At 41.1% G+C, this 16,761-nt stretch overlaps 1 protein-coding gene across 1 annotated transcript in view; it reads left to right on the top strand.

Annotated features, from left to right (window-relative positions):
- The first annotated feature begins 535 nt into the window (after positions 1-535).
- cryl1 (crystallin, lambda 1) overlaps positions 536-16,761 on the top strand; it is a 59,850-nt gene continuing 43,624 nt past the window's right edge. Inside the window, exons 1-2 of the mRNA XM_080197315.1 lie at positions 536-671; positions 790-897. Coding sequence (XP_080053441.1) covers positions 631-671; positions 790-897 — 149 coding nt within the window. The 5' untranslated portion in view covers positions 536-630. The remainder of the gene's footprint in view (positions 672-789; positions 898-16,761) is intronic.

Here is a 16,761-nt window from a genome sequence, read left to right as displayed (position 1 = left end):
TTAATTTTAAGAGAATGTCCAAATCTTCTTATCCAGTTTCTGAACTTCTAATTGCAAGAACGCTACAGTTGATATTTCCCGGGGTGGAAGCAAAAGTACTAGATACAAAGCCACGTAGCATTGACAGTGCTAAGCCAGCTAAAAACCAGACGACTGGCCGCCCTACTAAAGCAGGTTATTTGGTCTTTGTAAATATTGCTGTTTGTGGGTGTGCAGAAATTGGTTGTTCTGTTTGCCACATTACAACAGCATCAAATTGCTTGACTGGAGTGAGAAATGTATAATGTACATTAATTGACTACTTTCCTTCACAGATACAAACATGTGTGTACCATCTTAACAGGAGTGGGGTGGGGAACTGAAGATTGGTGTTTATGACACGACATTGCTACATGGTGAAAGCAAATAGGGTAAAGATGTTTAGATTTTAACTGCATTGTTTTTATTACTCTCTGGTTCACGCAGCTGGGAAACCAATGCCTCGCATTACTGCAATGAATGACCATACTTTAGCCAATGAGCTTGCACGCAGGCATTTTGTGAGCTTGGACCCTCCCCGAGACGGGCGATTTCCGGGGGCTGCGCGTTCGGCTTTTCAACAGTCTTATCTGAATTTAAGAAGAAGGAATCATGACGGATTGTAAAAAGGGCGGCATTTTAATCGTGGGAAGGTAATTGTTTTGTCAAAAGTTGCCGTGGGTGCATTTGGCGTTGGTTAAAATAATATTGTTTTACAAAGTTGCAATTCGATTAATACGATTCATTTTTTAAAAATATTGTATTTATCAGTGGAATCGTTGGACGGAGCTGGGCCATGTTGTTTGCAAGCGCAGGGTACAGTGTCGCTCTTTATGATACAGTTCAACAACAGGTCACCTGCGCAATTGAAAATATAAGGTAAAGTATGATGCAATACATGAAATTCACCATCACAGTACTTCCAATTTACTTTCATGGACTGTCGCCCGTATTTTTATTATAGTTGTGTTCATTTTTTTAAAAAAATGACCACAGATAGAGGATTTAGAACACACAAACTTCAGTGAACAGGAAAACATAGCCCCCCAACACTTCGATACATCATGAGACATCAGTGGTTCGCTAAGTATTGAGACATGGAGGAAATCACTGGGATCCTACCTTGACAAGAATATCAATCAAGAGGTCCAGCTATTTCCCCAACTGTTCACCTTAAGCCCCCCTGTCAAGGATCAATTCATAGAATAGAATCATACAATACCTACAATGCAGAAGGAGGCTATTCGGCCGATCGAGTTTGCATGAACCATCTCACCCAGACCTATTCCTGTAACCCCACATATTTACCCTGCTAATTCCCCTGAAACTAGGGTGAGTTTAGCATAGCCAATCAACCTAACTCATACATCTTGAGTGTGGGAGGTAACTGGAGCACCCGGAGAAAGCCCATGCAGATATGGGGAGAATATGCAAACTGCACATAGACGTGACCGGGGCTGGAATTGAACCTGGGTCCCTGGCGCCAAGAAGCAGCAATGCTAATCACCATACTACCATGCTCCGTTTTAGCCGAATGATGCCAAGCTGGTTTGTGAACCTGTCTTGCATTGATTAACAAGTTCCAGTGAGCACTTCAACCTCCTCAGGATATTCACAAACTATCAAATCATTAATGCTTTAATCAATAACCCAGACCTGCAAAGTTATGAACTAACAAATGTTAACCTTATGATCATGGATAGTAGCACTTAAACATTGAGTCGGGAAGTAATAAGCAGGTTAAAAAATCGCTTCTCGGCCTTTTGGTTAAGATCAAGCCCAAGATGGGGTGCAGTTGTCTTATCTTGTCAGCTTGGATCTTGTTTGTTTCTAATGGAGACCATGCATTGGATTCAATTGGATTTTGAATTTGGATTTTGGAACAAGCAAGGAATGGATCAAGATTTGCTCAGTCAATTCTGAGCATCGGTTTTGTAGCTTTAAGGATGGGGTAAAAAAAATGTTCATATGTCACAAGTTAGCATAAACTATTTGCTGATTATAAATGTACTGAGATCAGCCACTAAATTGATATAAAGTTATGCAATTAATTTTAAATTAGATGTCTTAAATGACAAATTAAGAGCACTAGATGTATCCAAAATTTATGAGATTATCCTTGTAAACTGCTGTGAATGAACATTGTCACCTCTTCCTCATAGAGATGGTGTTGGTTTTCTGAGGTATCAACTATGAATCTTTGTTTGTAGAGACACTATCTCAGCTTCCTGGATTTCCTACTCTTAGATAAATTCACCTTTGTACAAGTAACTATCTCTGCAAGCTGGCTATATCTGGCTGCTTTAGCTATACAAGTTAACTCGTGTAACGTTTCTGACGCTGGAATGATTAACAAATGCCAGCCTTGCCAGCAACAACCCCCACCTCAAAATAGAAATAAATTGCCATCACAGGAACAAAAATTAACCTAGTATAATCCAAAGCAAGCTTTCCCAAACCCTACCGATATCCATTAATCCCAATCCTTTGTATTTCTCTGATCGACTTTTAACCAAGCTGCTATATCTAATCCATGTTGTAAACTTTGGTTTGTGTCTCAGGAAACATTTTTGTCTCAAAAACCTTGGGAAATCAAACTTAAATCCAATAAAGTCCTCAAAAAGTTAAATGGAATGTTGGCCTTTATTTCAAAGGAATTGAAATTCAAACCTGAAGGAATTATGCTTCACTTGTAAGGTAACATCTGTGTATTGTATTCAGCTTTGGTCAGTGATCCTCAGGAAAGATGGATTGAACTTGCAGGGCACACATGCAGATTCCACAGTATGATATCAATACTTAAATCTTTAGCTTAACTTGACTTGTGTCCTGTTTAGAAGGTAATGATGAAGGGATTATAGAGAGTAGATGCAGAGAAACTCCTCCATAGTGGGGGAATCCAGAACAAGAGAGTAGAATCTTAGAGACAGATCGTTTAGGAGTGCCACTATTGTTGCGGAAATGGGGAGCACAGCCCCCATTAAAGACCGTATGTGCTTGGTCAGTTGGAATTTTCAGTGTGAGATCGATCTTTTTGTTTGTCAGATAATGGTATCAAGTGATACTGAACAAAAGTACTTGAAATACAGCTCAGCTATAATCTAATTAAAACGTGAAACAAACTTGAAGAACAGAATGACTTGTCCCATTCCTAAGACAGATGCTGGAAATAGTCAGGAAACCAGGCAGCACCAGTGCAGAGAGAAACAAGAGTTAGTGTTTTTGGTATCTGATACTTCTTCAAAACTGTAAATGTTACAAGTTTAAATCCTGTTAGGTAAGTACAGGCAAGCACAGAATTGTTACGGGGGAGAAGGAGGCCAATTAATATATTGTATATGGTTCTTCAAACAAGCAGTGTGACTTAGTATCATTCCCCTGCCTTTTCTGTGCCCCTGCATATTGGCAGAATTTTACCGTCCTGCCCATCATGGGAATTGGAGCAGGCGAGGAATGGACCATGGAAAGGTCTGTTGATCTCGGGTGAGATTTTACGGTTTCGGGCTGAGCGAGGCCGTAAAATCCCGCTGATTGATTACTTGATGAGAAACATCGAATGCTTCAATTGAACTTGCTTCAGCCACACTTCCAAACAGTGCATTCCAGTCCTAATCTACTTACTAAGTGAAAATGTCTTTTCTCACATCACATTTGCTTCTTTTTCAATCACTTTAAATCTGTGTCTTGTTCTTGATCTGCTTATGAGTGGAAACAGTTTTGTCCTATCCACTCTGTCCAGCCCCTTCATGATTTTGAATGCATCAATCAAATCTCCTCTCAGCCACCTTCTCTCCAAGCATAACAGTCCCGACCTCTCCAATCTATCCTCGTAACTAAAGTCTTTCATCCCTGGAACCATTCCTGTGAACCTGCTGTGCGCATTCTCCAATGTGTTCACATCCTTCCTACAATATGGTGCCCAGAGCCATACACAATACTTCAGCATAACCCCCTTGCTCTTGTACTATATGCCCCAATTAATAAAGCCCAGAATATTATATGCTTTATTAACTGCTCTTGCCACCTGTCTTACCACTGCCAATTTTTTTTCTTTCATAGTAGGTTGCCCACTACTGATGTTAAACTCATTGGCCTGTAATTGCTGGGGCTATCCTTACAAGGGAGAGGGACAGGGGATGAGAACCAAAGGTTGGAAGGCAGTTATGATTAAATTATGAAATGAATGATAGTGCAAGGTAAATTAAACAGGAACACAATAGGTCAAGAGAAATTGCCATCTTTAGTTCTTCCACCACTCTTTTAGGCAGTGCATTCCAGATCATAACTAGCTGCAGAAATAATGTTTTCTGGTCTTTTAGTTAACTCACTGAAATCTGTCCTCTGGCTACTGGGCCTCTTCCTGGAAGCAGTTTCTCCTTGCTTATTTGTGTCAAAACTCTTAATTTTGATTGTCTGCCAAATCTCCCCTTATCTTTCCCTGCTGTAAGATACCAACCCTAGTTTCTGCAGTCTTGCTGTGTAACTGAAGTCTTTATCCCTGGTTCCATTCTAGTAAATCTCCTCTAACCCCTCTTTAAGGTTGACATCTTTTCTATAGTGTATGGCTAGATGTCATGGATTAAGATGCAAACTGAGGGTTTTTGCAGGTTCGGACATGGACAAGAGCTTTGGATGTCCTCAAGTTTATGGAGGGTAGGACATGGGATGCCAGCCAGGATTGAATCAAAATATTTGAGTCTAGATGTAGAAAATTCTGGATTAGAGTTTCAGCAGCATATGAGCTAAAGTGGACAGCATCCAGTAATCCACCACTAGATGCTGGACTATTGGAAGGATTGAGAGAGAGGAGGATAAGGCAGGGCTGGGTGTCATAGAAGCAGAAGTAGACCATATGGTCCATTGAGACTACTCCCCCATTCAATACGATCATGGCTAACCTTGGTCTTCAACCCTGTTTTCCTGCCCACTCCTATACTCAATTCACTGACAGACAAAATCTGTCAATCCCAGCCTTAAATGTATTTCAATGATGAAGCATTCACAAACCTATGGGATAGAATTCCACAACCCTTTTTGACTGAAGTAATTTCTCCTTTTCTCAGTTTAGTTTAGTTTAGCCATTTTATTCATTTTTACATACTTATAAAGCAGATTTTAAGATCTATAATATTTTAGGCTAGTTTATTCTCATTCTATTTTTTTCCCTTTTTATCAACTTTTAGATGGCCCTTTGGTTTCTAAAACAATCTTAATCCTCAGGTTTGCTGCTGATTTTTGCAACATTTTAAGTCTTTTAATCCAGATCAACTTCATGATCTTTTGAGGCCAGATCCTTTCTAGCTATTGTCCTTCTGTCATTCTTTATCATTAGGGCCACCCCTCCTCCTCTACCATTCTGTCTGGCTTTCTGAAATGTTGTGTACCCTGGAATATTTATTTCCCAATCTTGATCATGTCTTTGTAATGGTGAATAAATCTAATCATTTGCCTCTATTTTGCCACTTGTTCACGTATCTTCTTGCTGATGCTTTGTGAGTTCAGATAAAGAACCACCCTGCAATTGCCTTATTTGCTGGTGTAAGATACTTGTTAAACAGTGTCCCTTCCTGTCCCATAAGGTACAGGAGCAGAATTCGGCTATTCAGCCCTCCAGTCTGCTTTGCCATTCAATCATGGCTGATCAGTTTCTCAACCCAATTCTCCCGCCTTTTCCTCATGATCTTTGATCCCCTTACCAATCAAGAGTAAGAAGTCTCACAATACAAGGTTAAAGTCTAACAAGTTTATTTGATAGCACAAGCTTTTGGAGTGCTGCCTCTTCGTCAGGTACCCTTCTTCACTCACCTGATGAAGGGGCAGTGCTTCAAGAACTCGTGCTATCAAAAAAACCTGTTGGACTTTAACCTGGCTTTGTGAGACTTCTTACAGTGCCTAGGCCAGCATCTCCACATCATGGCTACCAATCAAGAACCAGCCTATCTCTGTCTTAAATACACATGATGACCTGGCCTCCATAGCCTTCTGTGGAAATGAATTCCATAGACTCAGCACCTTTTGGCTGAAAAAATTCCTCCTCATCTCGGTTCTAAAGGATTTACCCTTTACTCTAAGGCTGTGCCCTCGGATCCTAGTCTTTCGTACTACTCCCACTTTCCCTGCCTCTATCTGCATTGCTACAATGTTCTGTTGTCTCAACTTCTCTCTTTGCATTTCTAAATCTCCTGTGTCCTGATTTCTCTTATGTATTTTCATTGGATTAGCAGAGATGGAAAGTTTATTGTTTGGAATTTTCCAGGCACCAATGTGCTTTGTTAACCACTTGTGCCAATTCACTGAACCATCAAATAGTCGATAAATGTAACATTATTGTTTGTCAGTTTTTGAATGCAGTTCTGGTGAACTTTACAAACCTATGTATAAAAAAAAAATGTGGTGAGGGGAGAAGGCTAGCTGGTCCATCAAGTTTGTTGTACTCATGATGCCTGAAGTTCCATAACTAGAAAAATAATCCAGAGCTCAAATCAGAAAAAAATCAGTAAGCTAATCTTAGGCAATCAAAGGGTGAAGACTGTGAGAGGGGTGTTTAAAAATAAATCATTTCTAAACTTGAGGAATTATTGTCCTGCACTTACTTAATTGTTTGTTTTGCAAAATATCTCCAGAAAGTAATTCTGCAATTCTAGAAGTTTATATCTTCTGCTTTTGCTTTGCTGGTACACTAGTGTGATATGTCTGATTTTTGTTTTAAAGAAATTTTAAAAACTTGTCTGTTTTTGAAATAAAGATTTGACTTTTGGTTAAGCTTCATTTTTCACTTCTATCTTGGGTTTTAAATTAAGTGGCATTTCAGCTTTAAATTGTCCTTGTCGGTAGAGGTTGCTATAACATAATGCAGTCCATTTAGCCAGCAAATATCTGTAGGGTTTTGTTCAAACAACTTTAGGTCAGCAGTTTTGGTTCTAGAAAAGGAACCTAAAGTAAAAACCAGCAATTTAGATGGTCTGTGATTTTCAAATAAAATGATTGAGGTAGTATGTCATTTATCAGATTATTCAAATTTAAGGACATTTTCAAAGCACAGCTTTATTTCTTGCAGCATTGAAGTGAAGGAAAGAAAATAATTCTAAAAACGTTTTCTTTTATCAGAATTAATGTTATAAAATTCTTAACTGCTGGATCCAGTAATTGTTTTATTGAAGGTGAAAATATATAATTAAAGGGCTAGATCTTTGCTGAGCCAGTGTGATTCCAGAAACTTGAACAGTGGTGGGCAAAGCTGAGATGCAGAAATCGTGCCCCCATTTCCAATTGATTCTATTTTTGCTGATGGGAAGGGGGCAGGGCATAAATTACACAGGCAGGAAACCCAAACTCAGCAAGGCCATTTGAAATTAATGCTGAGTTCTTTCACTGTTCTGAGATCCTTAATTCTTGCCTAATCTGTGGAATAGATGTAAACGTTCTTAAAGGGCAAATAGGTTAAAGTGGCATGAATTGACGTTTTAAACACCCAGGCCTTAAAATATGAAAACAAAATCAGTCCGAAGCTTAATTTAAAAGAAACCCACTGCTGAATAGTTTTGACAAACCACCTGATGAAATATTTTTAAAAAAATAACTTCAGTAGTTTTTATTTGGTATTTTCCAAGGCTTTTATTACAATTGGTGTTGCTACGAATTAGTTTTGGAAAGGTACAAAAGCATTTTTGTCTCAGCAAGTGTTTGAGTTCACGTTTTAATTGACAGTTTAAAGAGGCTATGAAAGGATTAGATGTCATTTTTGTGGTTATTGATAGATTTTTGTGTTTTAACAAATTGAGTTGTCATAAATTAGAGTTCTTTTTTTCAAAATGTGAGAGTGAGAACTCTGTTTGATTGTCACCTCCATATTTTCCTGCAGCCTATCCATAGCGGATACTGGGTGAATAGCTATGGGGGTAGCATAGGGATATGATGGGACGTGAGTAGGTGGTAAGGTGAGGGGATATGAGCTGTTGAGCTAGAGGGCCTGTTTTGGCATTCACCTGCCCTTGTGGCTGCCTGCAATCCATTTCTGGGATCATTGAGACTGACTCTATCCTACTGCCTTCCCAAAAGAAAAATTGATTGTCATGGTGTCCATTTAAACTGAGGCATATCTGCCCACTTAAGGTTACCTACCTTATTTCCAATAATGGCACAAAATCAACCATACAGAACCTGGCAGAGCCAAAGAGAAGCAGATGATCTGCTGATCTTAACCAGCGGGACGTCATTATCGTTTTTTAAATTCCTTTCCTGTTCGGCAACTGGCTAACTGACCGTCTGGCTGGTGGTTGTGCGGGAAGAAAGATACAACTTGGGAATTTTCATAGAATCCCTACAGTACGGAAAGGCAATTTGACCCATCGAGTCTGTACCAACCACAATCCCACCCAGGGCCTATTCCTGTAACCCCACACATTTACTCTGCTAATCCTCCTGAAACTAGGTCAATTTAGCATTGCCAATCTACCTAACCTGCACATCTTTGGATTGTGGGAGGAAACAGGAACACCTGGAGGAAACCCACGCAGACACGGGGAGAACATGCAAACTCCACACAGGCAGTGACTCAAGACTGGAATCGAACCTGGGTCCCTGGCAGTGTGAGGCTGCAGTGCTAATTACTGTATAATCATGCTGCCCCAATATCAAAGTGGAGAACGTGGACAATTTGAAGGACAATGTCAGCATGCAAGGGTGGAGAAGGTCACAGAGTTGGACTGGGGTCAGATGTTGCAACTTGGTGAGAGGAGGAAAAGATTGATTATTGTGGTGAGGAGGGATGCAGTAGGGAGAATTGCGATAAAGAGGGCAGGTTGTTGAGTAGGAGATGGGGGGATGTGGGTGGGAAGAGAAATAGTGATCAGCAAAAGGCAGATTCCTTGAGGGACTGGTGTGAAAACCTCTGACCCTCCTGGCTCACAGAAAATGCTGAAAAACCACTCCTTGTGGCACCAGCAGCTGGTGCCTCACTATCATTGCTGGGTTTTCCAAATCCCCGGAAATACTTGCTACAAAAGTGAATTTTAAATCTGTATCTGTAGGATCCCAATTTAAATATGTTATTACAATGATGCCATGATAGTCTGGTACTTTTTTTTAAAAAGAAGGCTCTGGACATATGCACATAGGCACATTGCCCATAAGCCTTTAATTTGCCCCTGCCTTCATGGGCTGGTTAATATTGAGGCCCTTGTCTTTTAAAATGTGCTCTCCTGTGCCATCTTGCTGCCAAACTTTCAATTACAACCTAATCTCACTTGCATAGAAGGTCCAAAATTCTCACCTTGGACATCTTATGTTTTCTTTTTAATTGGTATAGTGTACCAGTTCTCAACAAGTAAGCACTGATTTCAAAGCATAAAGACTCAGAAATTGGCATGAATGAATTTATTCAACTACCTAAGGGAATTAGAGTAACATTGGTTCAGTATTCATTTTGTTTGTTTTTTTGCTTCCTGATTTGCCTCCCAACATTGCTTTGCACTTGTAGATTACCTACACATTTCCTATCTTCCCAAACATTTTTGAAGGTGTATATATTGTTTTCATTCGTGGGACACTGATGTCACTGGCTGTTCAGCTAGCATTTATTGCCATCCCTAGTTGCACTTGGAGGGTAGTTGGGAGTCGACCACATTGCTGTGGGGTCTGGAGTCACATGTAGGCCAGACCAGATAAAGATGGCAAATTTCCTTCCCTCAAAGACATTAGTGAACCAGATGAATTTTTCCACCAATCTATAATGATTTTGTGGTCATCAGTAGGTTCTTCCAGATATTTTTATCCAATTTAAATTCCATCACCTGCAGTGGTGGGATTCGAACTCAGGTCCCCAGAACATTAACTGAGTTTCTGCATTAATAATTTAGCGACAATACTACTAGGTCATCATCTCCCTTGGAGGTATATGAAGGTACGCTCAACTGCATTTGTTAAATTGATCTTTTTGTTGTCTAATTTGGTACATTTTCCAGGCTACAGATAGTTTTTTTTATACCCACAATTTTCTGTTGTTTTCTCCTCAATAAGCTTGTGTTATGAGGCTTTTGTTGCTTTCTTCTCTGAAATGGGAAAACAAGAAAGAGTAGCAGTTACTATCATTAGCTGGGCCTTTGAAGAAAACAGATGAAAGGGGTGTTCATTGTGGGCCATCAGGGTGTATGGGCCACCGGACATTTCTGAAGTGCAATGCAGGAGGAAGCTGTACTTCAGGCAGATTGCTGAAGCCAGCAACTAGGAAGCTGTACTTCAGACAGGCTGCTGAAATTAGCAACCTCCGGCAACAGGAACACTTGCCTGCTGGAATGATTAGCATACTCTGCCAGTCACTATAGCCCTTAATTTTTTTTTACTACTGGATCATTTTGCACTACTGCAAGGGGCGTCAACTGCATATCACAGTCTGTATTGCACAGCTGCATCAAGCAGATTTGCTGCTGTGACAACCACCTTTGTATTCATGTTTTCATTGACTGTGGATCTACTAGTGTCAAAGTACCATAACACCAGAGTTAGTGATTAGGAAAAGCTTTCACTCCACTGACTTCCAGCTAGTAGACAATCACAGAAACATTGTTATTTGAGTCAGGGGAAAGTACCCGGGAGCTGCCAAGATGCGGTTATTCTGACATAGGGATGGATGGCAGACTATGCCCCCCTCTTTCCAGATCCATTTCAGGAGGTCAGGAATGTTACTGATATTCCTGCTTATACCCATCAGACACTGCCAACACAACCAAAGCCAGGGAGGAACAGACTAATTATAGAACATTCCATAGGGAAACTGAAGCACAAATTCAGAGGGTGGCACAGTGGTTAGCACTGTTGCTTCACAGTACCAGGTACCCAGGTATGATTCCTGGCTTCGGTTACTGTCTGTATGGAGTTTGCACATTCTCCCCGAGTCTGCGTGAGTTTCCTCTGGGTGCTGCTGTTTCCTCCCATAGTCTGAAAGACGTGTTGGTTAGGTGCACTGACCCAAACAGATGTCAGACTGTGGCAACTAGGGAAATTTCATAGTTACTCCTTTGCAGTGTTAATGTAAGTCTTACTTGTGACTAATAAACTTTAAGAAAAATGTTTCAACTGCTCAAAGAACTAATTTGGTTGCATTGTTGTGTTGCATATGCAAAACCCTATAGTATAAGAGAGGCCTGTGTTTGGAGGAGGCAGATGAGCAGTAGCGAGAAAAGTTCATGCAGATAAGGAAAATTGTGGGAAGGGAAGAAATTGACATGATAGAGGAGCAGCTCATTGCATTGAGGCAAGAGCTGTGAAGGACCTGCTCGTTGTTTAATAATTCCACTGAGCTGATCATAACTCTGCTTTGAGATCTTGCACAAGAGTTCTTCTGATTAATGAACCTCTATACCTCTTAAGGCAGCGTGCTTTAATGACTACCGTCTGGTGTTTCTGACATCCATCATTATGAAGTGCTTCGAAAGGTTAGTCATGCCACAGATCAATTCCTACCTGCCAGACCGCCTGGATCCATTACAGTTCGTCTATCATCACAACAGGTCCACAGCAGAAGCCACCTCCCTGGCCCTACATTCAACCCTGGAAGACCTAAATAACAAAGAGACTTATGTCAGATTCCTATGCATAGGCTACAGCTCAGCCTTTAGCACCATTATCCTTATGAGACTCGTATCTAAACTGTGGCCTCGGGGCTTGGCTCCTTCCTCTGCAACTGGATCCTAGACCTCCTAACCCAAAGACCACAGTCAGTAAGCATAGGCAACAACACCTCCTACATGATCATCCTCAACACCAGTGCTTCACAAGGCTGTATCTCCAGCCATTACATTGGTCTTTCTTGATTTTTCAGAAGGCATTTGACAAGGTACCTCACAAGAGGTTATTGCAGAAGGTCAGGGGGCATGGAGTTGGGGGTAGGGTGTTAGCGTGGATAGAGGACTGGTTGTCAAATAGGAGGCAGAGAGTGGGGGTCAATGGGTGCTATTCGGATTGGCGGATGGTGACTAGTGGAGTGCCCCAGGGGTCGGTGCTGGGGCCTCAGCTATTTACCATTTATATAGATGATCTGGAGGAGGGAACCGAGTGTAGGGTGTCGAAATTTGCTGATGACACCAAAATTGGTGGAAAGGCAAATTGTGCGGAGGGTGGGGAGAGTCTACAGAAGGATCTAGATAGGCTGGGCGAATGGGCCAGGAAATGGCAAATGGAATTTAATGTTGGCAAGTGCGAGGTGGTCCACTTTGGTAGGAATAATGGTAGGAAGGATTATTACTTACGTGGAGAAAAACTGCAGCAGGCGACGGTGCAGAGGGACCTCGGGGTCCTTGTGCATGAGTCGCAAAAACCCAGCTTGCAGGTGCAGCAGGTGGTCAGGAAGGCGAATGGGATGCTGGCCTTCATAGCGAGGGGGATTGAATTTAAAAGTAGGGAGGTCTTGCTGCGGCTGTATAGGGCATTGGTGAGGCCGCAGCTTGAGTACTGTGTGCAGTTTTGGGCGCCGTACTTACGCAAGGATATTTTGGCCTTGGAGGGAGTGCAGAGGAGGTTTACTAGGCTGTTGCCAGAGTTGAGGGGGTTGGGCTATGAGGAGAGGCTGAATAAATTAGGCTTGTACTCGTTAGAGTTTAGAAGAATGAGGGGAGATCTCATTGAGACGTATAAGATGATGAATGGGATGGATAGGATAGAGGTGGAGAGACTCTTCCCGCTCAGAAAGGATAGTAGGACTAGGGGGGCACAGCCTCAAGATAAAGGGGGGGCGGTTTATAACAGAGTTGAGGAGGAACTTCTTCACTCAAAGGGTGGTGAATCTCTGGAATTCTCTGCCCGTTGAAGTGGTGGAGGCTACCTCGCTAAATATTTTTAAGACGCGGGTTGATGGGTTTTTGATGAGAGGGGATTAAGGGTTATGGAGAGAGGGCGGGAATGTGGAACTGAGCCACGACAGATCAGCCATGATCTTATTGAATGGCGGGGCAGGCTCGAAGGGCTAGTTGGCCTACTCCTGCTCCTATTTCTTATGTTCTTATGTTCTTATACACCTATGACTGCATGGCCAAATTCCCCTCCAATTCGATTTTCAAGTTTGCTGTTGACACCACCGTTGTGGGTTGGATCTCAAACAATGATGAGACACAATACAGAAAAGAGGTAGAGAATCTGTTGAACTGCTGCGACGACAATAATGTCAACAAAATGGAAGAGATAGTCATTGACTTCAGGAAGCATGATAGAGGGCATGCCCCTGTCTACATCAATGGGGACAAAGTAGAAATGGTTGAGAGCTTCAAGTTTTTAGGTGTCCAGATCTCGGACCTGTCCTGGTCCCTCCATGTGGACACTATAGTTAAGAAAGCCCACCAACGCTTCTATTTTCTCAGGAGATTAAAGAAATTTGGCATGTCTGTTACAACTCTCGCCAACTTCTACAGGTGCACCATAGAAAGCATTCTTTCTGGTGGTACCACAGCTTGGTATGGTTCCTGCTCTGCCCAAGATCACAATAAACTACAAAAGGTCATGAAAGAAGCCCAGTCCATAACTCAAACCAGTCTCCCATCCATTGACACTGTCTGCACTTCCCGCTGCCTTGGAAAAGCAGCCAGCATAATCAAGGACCTCACGCACCTCAGACAGTCAGGAAAAAGATACAAAAGTCTGAGATCACATACCAACCCACTGAAAAACAGCGTCTTCCCAACTGCCACCAGACTTTTGAATGGACCTACCTTGTATTAAGTTGATCTTTCTCTACACTATAGCAATAACTGTAACACTACATTCTACAGTCTCCCCTTTCCTTCTCTATATATGGTATGCTTTGTCTGTATAGTATACAAGAAACATTACTTTTCCCTGTATACTAATACATGTGACAATATTAAATCAACTCAAATAATTCCCATAATGCTTTGTAAAAAAACATTCAAACCATTCAGATAACTTGTACATCAGTAATATACCAACAATAAAGGCCAATGTGATCAACTTGAATAATGACGTTCATAATTATCATTCATTTCTCCCTCAAGGGATCAAACCATAGCCTTTTTTTGGGTTGAAGGGGTAGCCAAAAAAGAAATGTACTGCATCCACCTGCCACTGCTACCCTGGCCTGAAGCTCCACTTTCGCTAATCCACTGGAGAGCATGCAATAAAATATAAGTTACTCCTTTCAAAGCTCCGATTATTTTAGTTTTGCCAAAACATGCTTTGTTCATAAAGTATCTCAAAGACATTACAAACATTTCTAAGTGTTATCACACAGTGCAATAATAGGTTTTCTACATACTTCATGTTGCACTGAAGTGCTTGAATACAAAAGAAACATTACAGACATTTCAAAATGGTCATTTCAAATGATGCAAAGATATTAAAGTTATCTACATAGATTAAGTGCATTCTGAGATGCTTCCATACAATTATGATACATGTAAATTCATTGTATACATTCAATGTGAATCTTATGGTCCAAGGGAGGTCTATATAGTTCCACTCCTCTCAGTTCATGATTAGTTGAAAGGTTTAAGACGGTGACTTTTCCTCATTGCACCTCTGCGGTGGCTGCGCCAAGCTTTAGTGTATCCCTCAGCACATAGTCCTGGGTTTTGGAATGTGCCAGTCTGCAACACTTGGGTTGGGGACACTGCGGCGGAAGACCAATAAGTTTTGGACAGACCAAAGAGTGTCTTTCACCAAGTTGTTGATCCTCCAGCAACAGCTGGTGTTTGTTTCAGTGTGTCCCTGGGAACAGCCTGTAGAACAATCTTTCCATGATTCTCAGAGCCTGGATGATATATATTTGAGGTACCACTAAAACTACAAAGCCTGCAATAACTTCAATTGTGAAAGTCCTGCTGCAGTTTCCCTTGTGATGATAGTTTGAATAATAACAATGTGTTGTCATATCTGCTATTATATTACAGGATGAAACCATAGCTGCCTAATACAAGGGATGATGTTTTATAAGAATGGAACATTTGATGCAAAATATTAATATTTTATGCGACAGTCATTTAATTGCATAGCAGAATTGAGGTGAATTATTAAATTGATGCAGTTTTCAGCTTTTAACCACTTTGATGTTAAATGTCACCCCATCCTGTCTTTTGTGAAAATTAACAGATTTATCAATATGATTGACAAAGTTTGAATAACTGTTCTTTATGCAAGTGTGATGAAGACAAGCTTTGCAGAGTCCAAATGCTTTTTCTGTCTCTGAGAAAAGATTGACATTTGGCAAGACTCCCATCAGTCAGTGAACCAAAGCAATATACTATCTAACTTAAAAGTACAAGCAATTGAAGCATTTGTGACATAAAATCCATAAAAGAAGACCATGGTAAGAAACCTCGCTGAGCAAACTGTAGTTTTCAGAAGTGCTGGTATTGGTTGACCCATACTTAATCCATTTAGGCTAGACATATTATCTTAGATATCCCACTATACTGCTGCCACGTTGGATGGAATAATCAGGTGTGTGGAAGGGGGAAATGGACTAGGGATCATTATACTCGATTTTGGCCAGTTTGTTGGCATCTTATTTTTCACTGTTTCTGGCAATCATGCCCATCGATTTTTGGGTAGGGGCGTCAATTAAGACTAATAATATCTTATTCTCTCATTTTTCCATCATTTATGCTTCAGCAATAATCACACCTATCTAAAAACAAGTACCCATGGTTGCTTGATGCAGAGAAGAAAAGTAAAGCTAATTTGTAAAGGATGTTCAAAATCTGAAATCACAGCAGAAAATGCTGGAAGTACTCTGGTCAAGCAGGTTAAGAATGGTTAATTATTTCTGTCTTTTCAGAAACTGCTTAACCTGCTGCGTATTCCCAGCATTTAGTGTCTTCGTCTCTTTGGAGTTGAAAATTCTGCTGTTTGTGAGTTGCTATTAGAAGCTAGTGGAGGAAGACAGTGTGTTTCAGTCTCTCTCTCACCCCAGAGGAATGCTGAAAGTTCCAGGACTGTAAAGCCCTAGTGTTTTAATTCAATATTCAAAGCAGAGTGATTTAAAGGGGAAGCAGTAAATGTAGTGTATTTGGATTTCCAAAAGGCATTTGATTCGGTGCCAGAAAGGATTACTGCACAAGTTAAGAACCTTTGTTGTTGGGGGTGGTGGTGGTGATACACTAGCATGGATAGGACTGGTTAACTAATAGGAAACAGAATCAAGATAAATGGATAATTTTTAGGTTGACAAAATGTAATTCGTGGAGTGCCACAGGGATCAATGCTGAGGTTCAGCTATTTGGAGGGGAGCTTTCAGGTAGTGGGGTTCCCATGTGTTTGATGCCTTTATCCTTCTAAGTGGTAGAGCTCACAAGTTTGGAGGACAGAATTGCTAACAAAGGACCTTTGGCGAGTTGCTGCAGTGCATCCTGTACATGGCGCACACTGATAGTGGAGGGAGTGAATGCTAATGGTGGCAGATGGGGTTCAAATCAAGTGGGCTGCTTTGTCTGGAATGTGTTTAGCTTTGAATGTTTTTGGAACTGTGCTGATGTAGACAAATGAAGACAGTATTCCATCAACCCCCCCCAACCATGTTGATAGTGGAGGGATTTAGTAATAGTAAAGGCATTGAATGCCAAGAACAGATGGTTAGATTCTCTACAGTTGGAGTTCGCCATTGGCTGGCATTTGTTGGTGCGAATGTTACTTATCAGGTCAAGCCTGAATTTGTCAGGTTTTGCTGCATAGCGACAAGGACTGCTTCAATATGTGAGGGGTCATTAATGGTACTGAACATTGTGCAGTTATCAGTGAACA

Source organism: Carcharhinus amblyrhynchos, chromosome 10, assembly GCF_965287045.1.
Source record: "Carcharhinus amblyrhynchos chromosome 10, sCarAmb.v2.hapA, whole genome shotgun sequence".
Classification (NCBI taxonomy): Eukaryota; Metazoa; Chordata; class Chondrichthyes; order Carcharhiniformes; family Carcharhinidae; genus Carcharhinus; species Carcharhinus amblyrhynchos.
The sequence above is the reverse complement of the archived record's forward strand: the minus strand, read 5'-3'. Positions and strand labels throughout refer to the sequence as shown.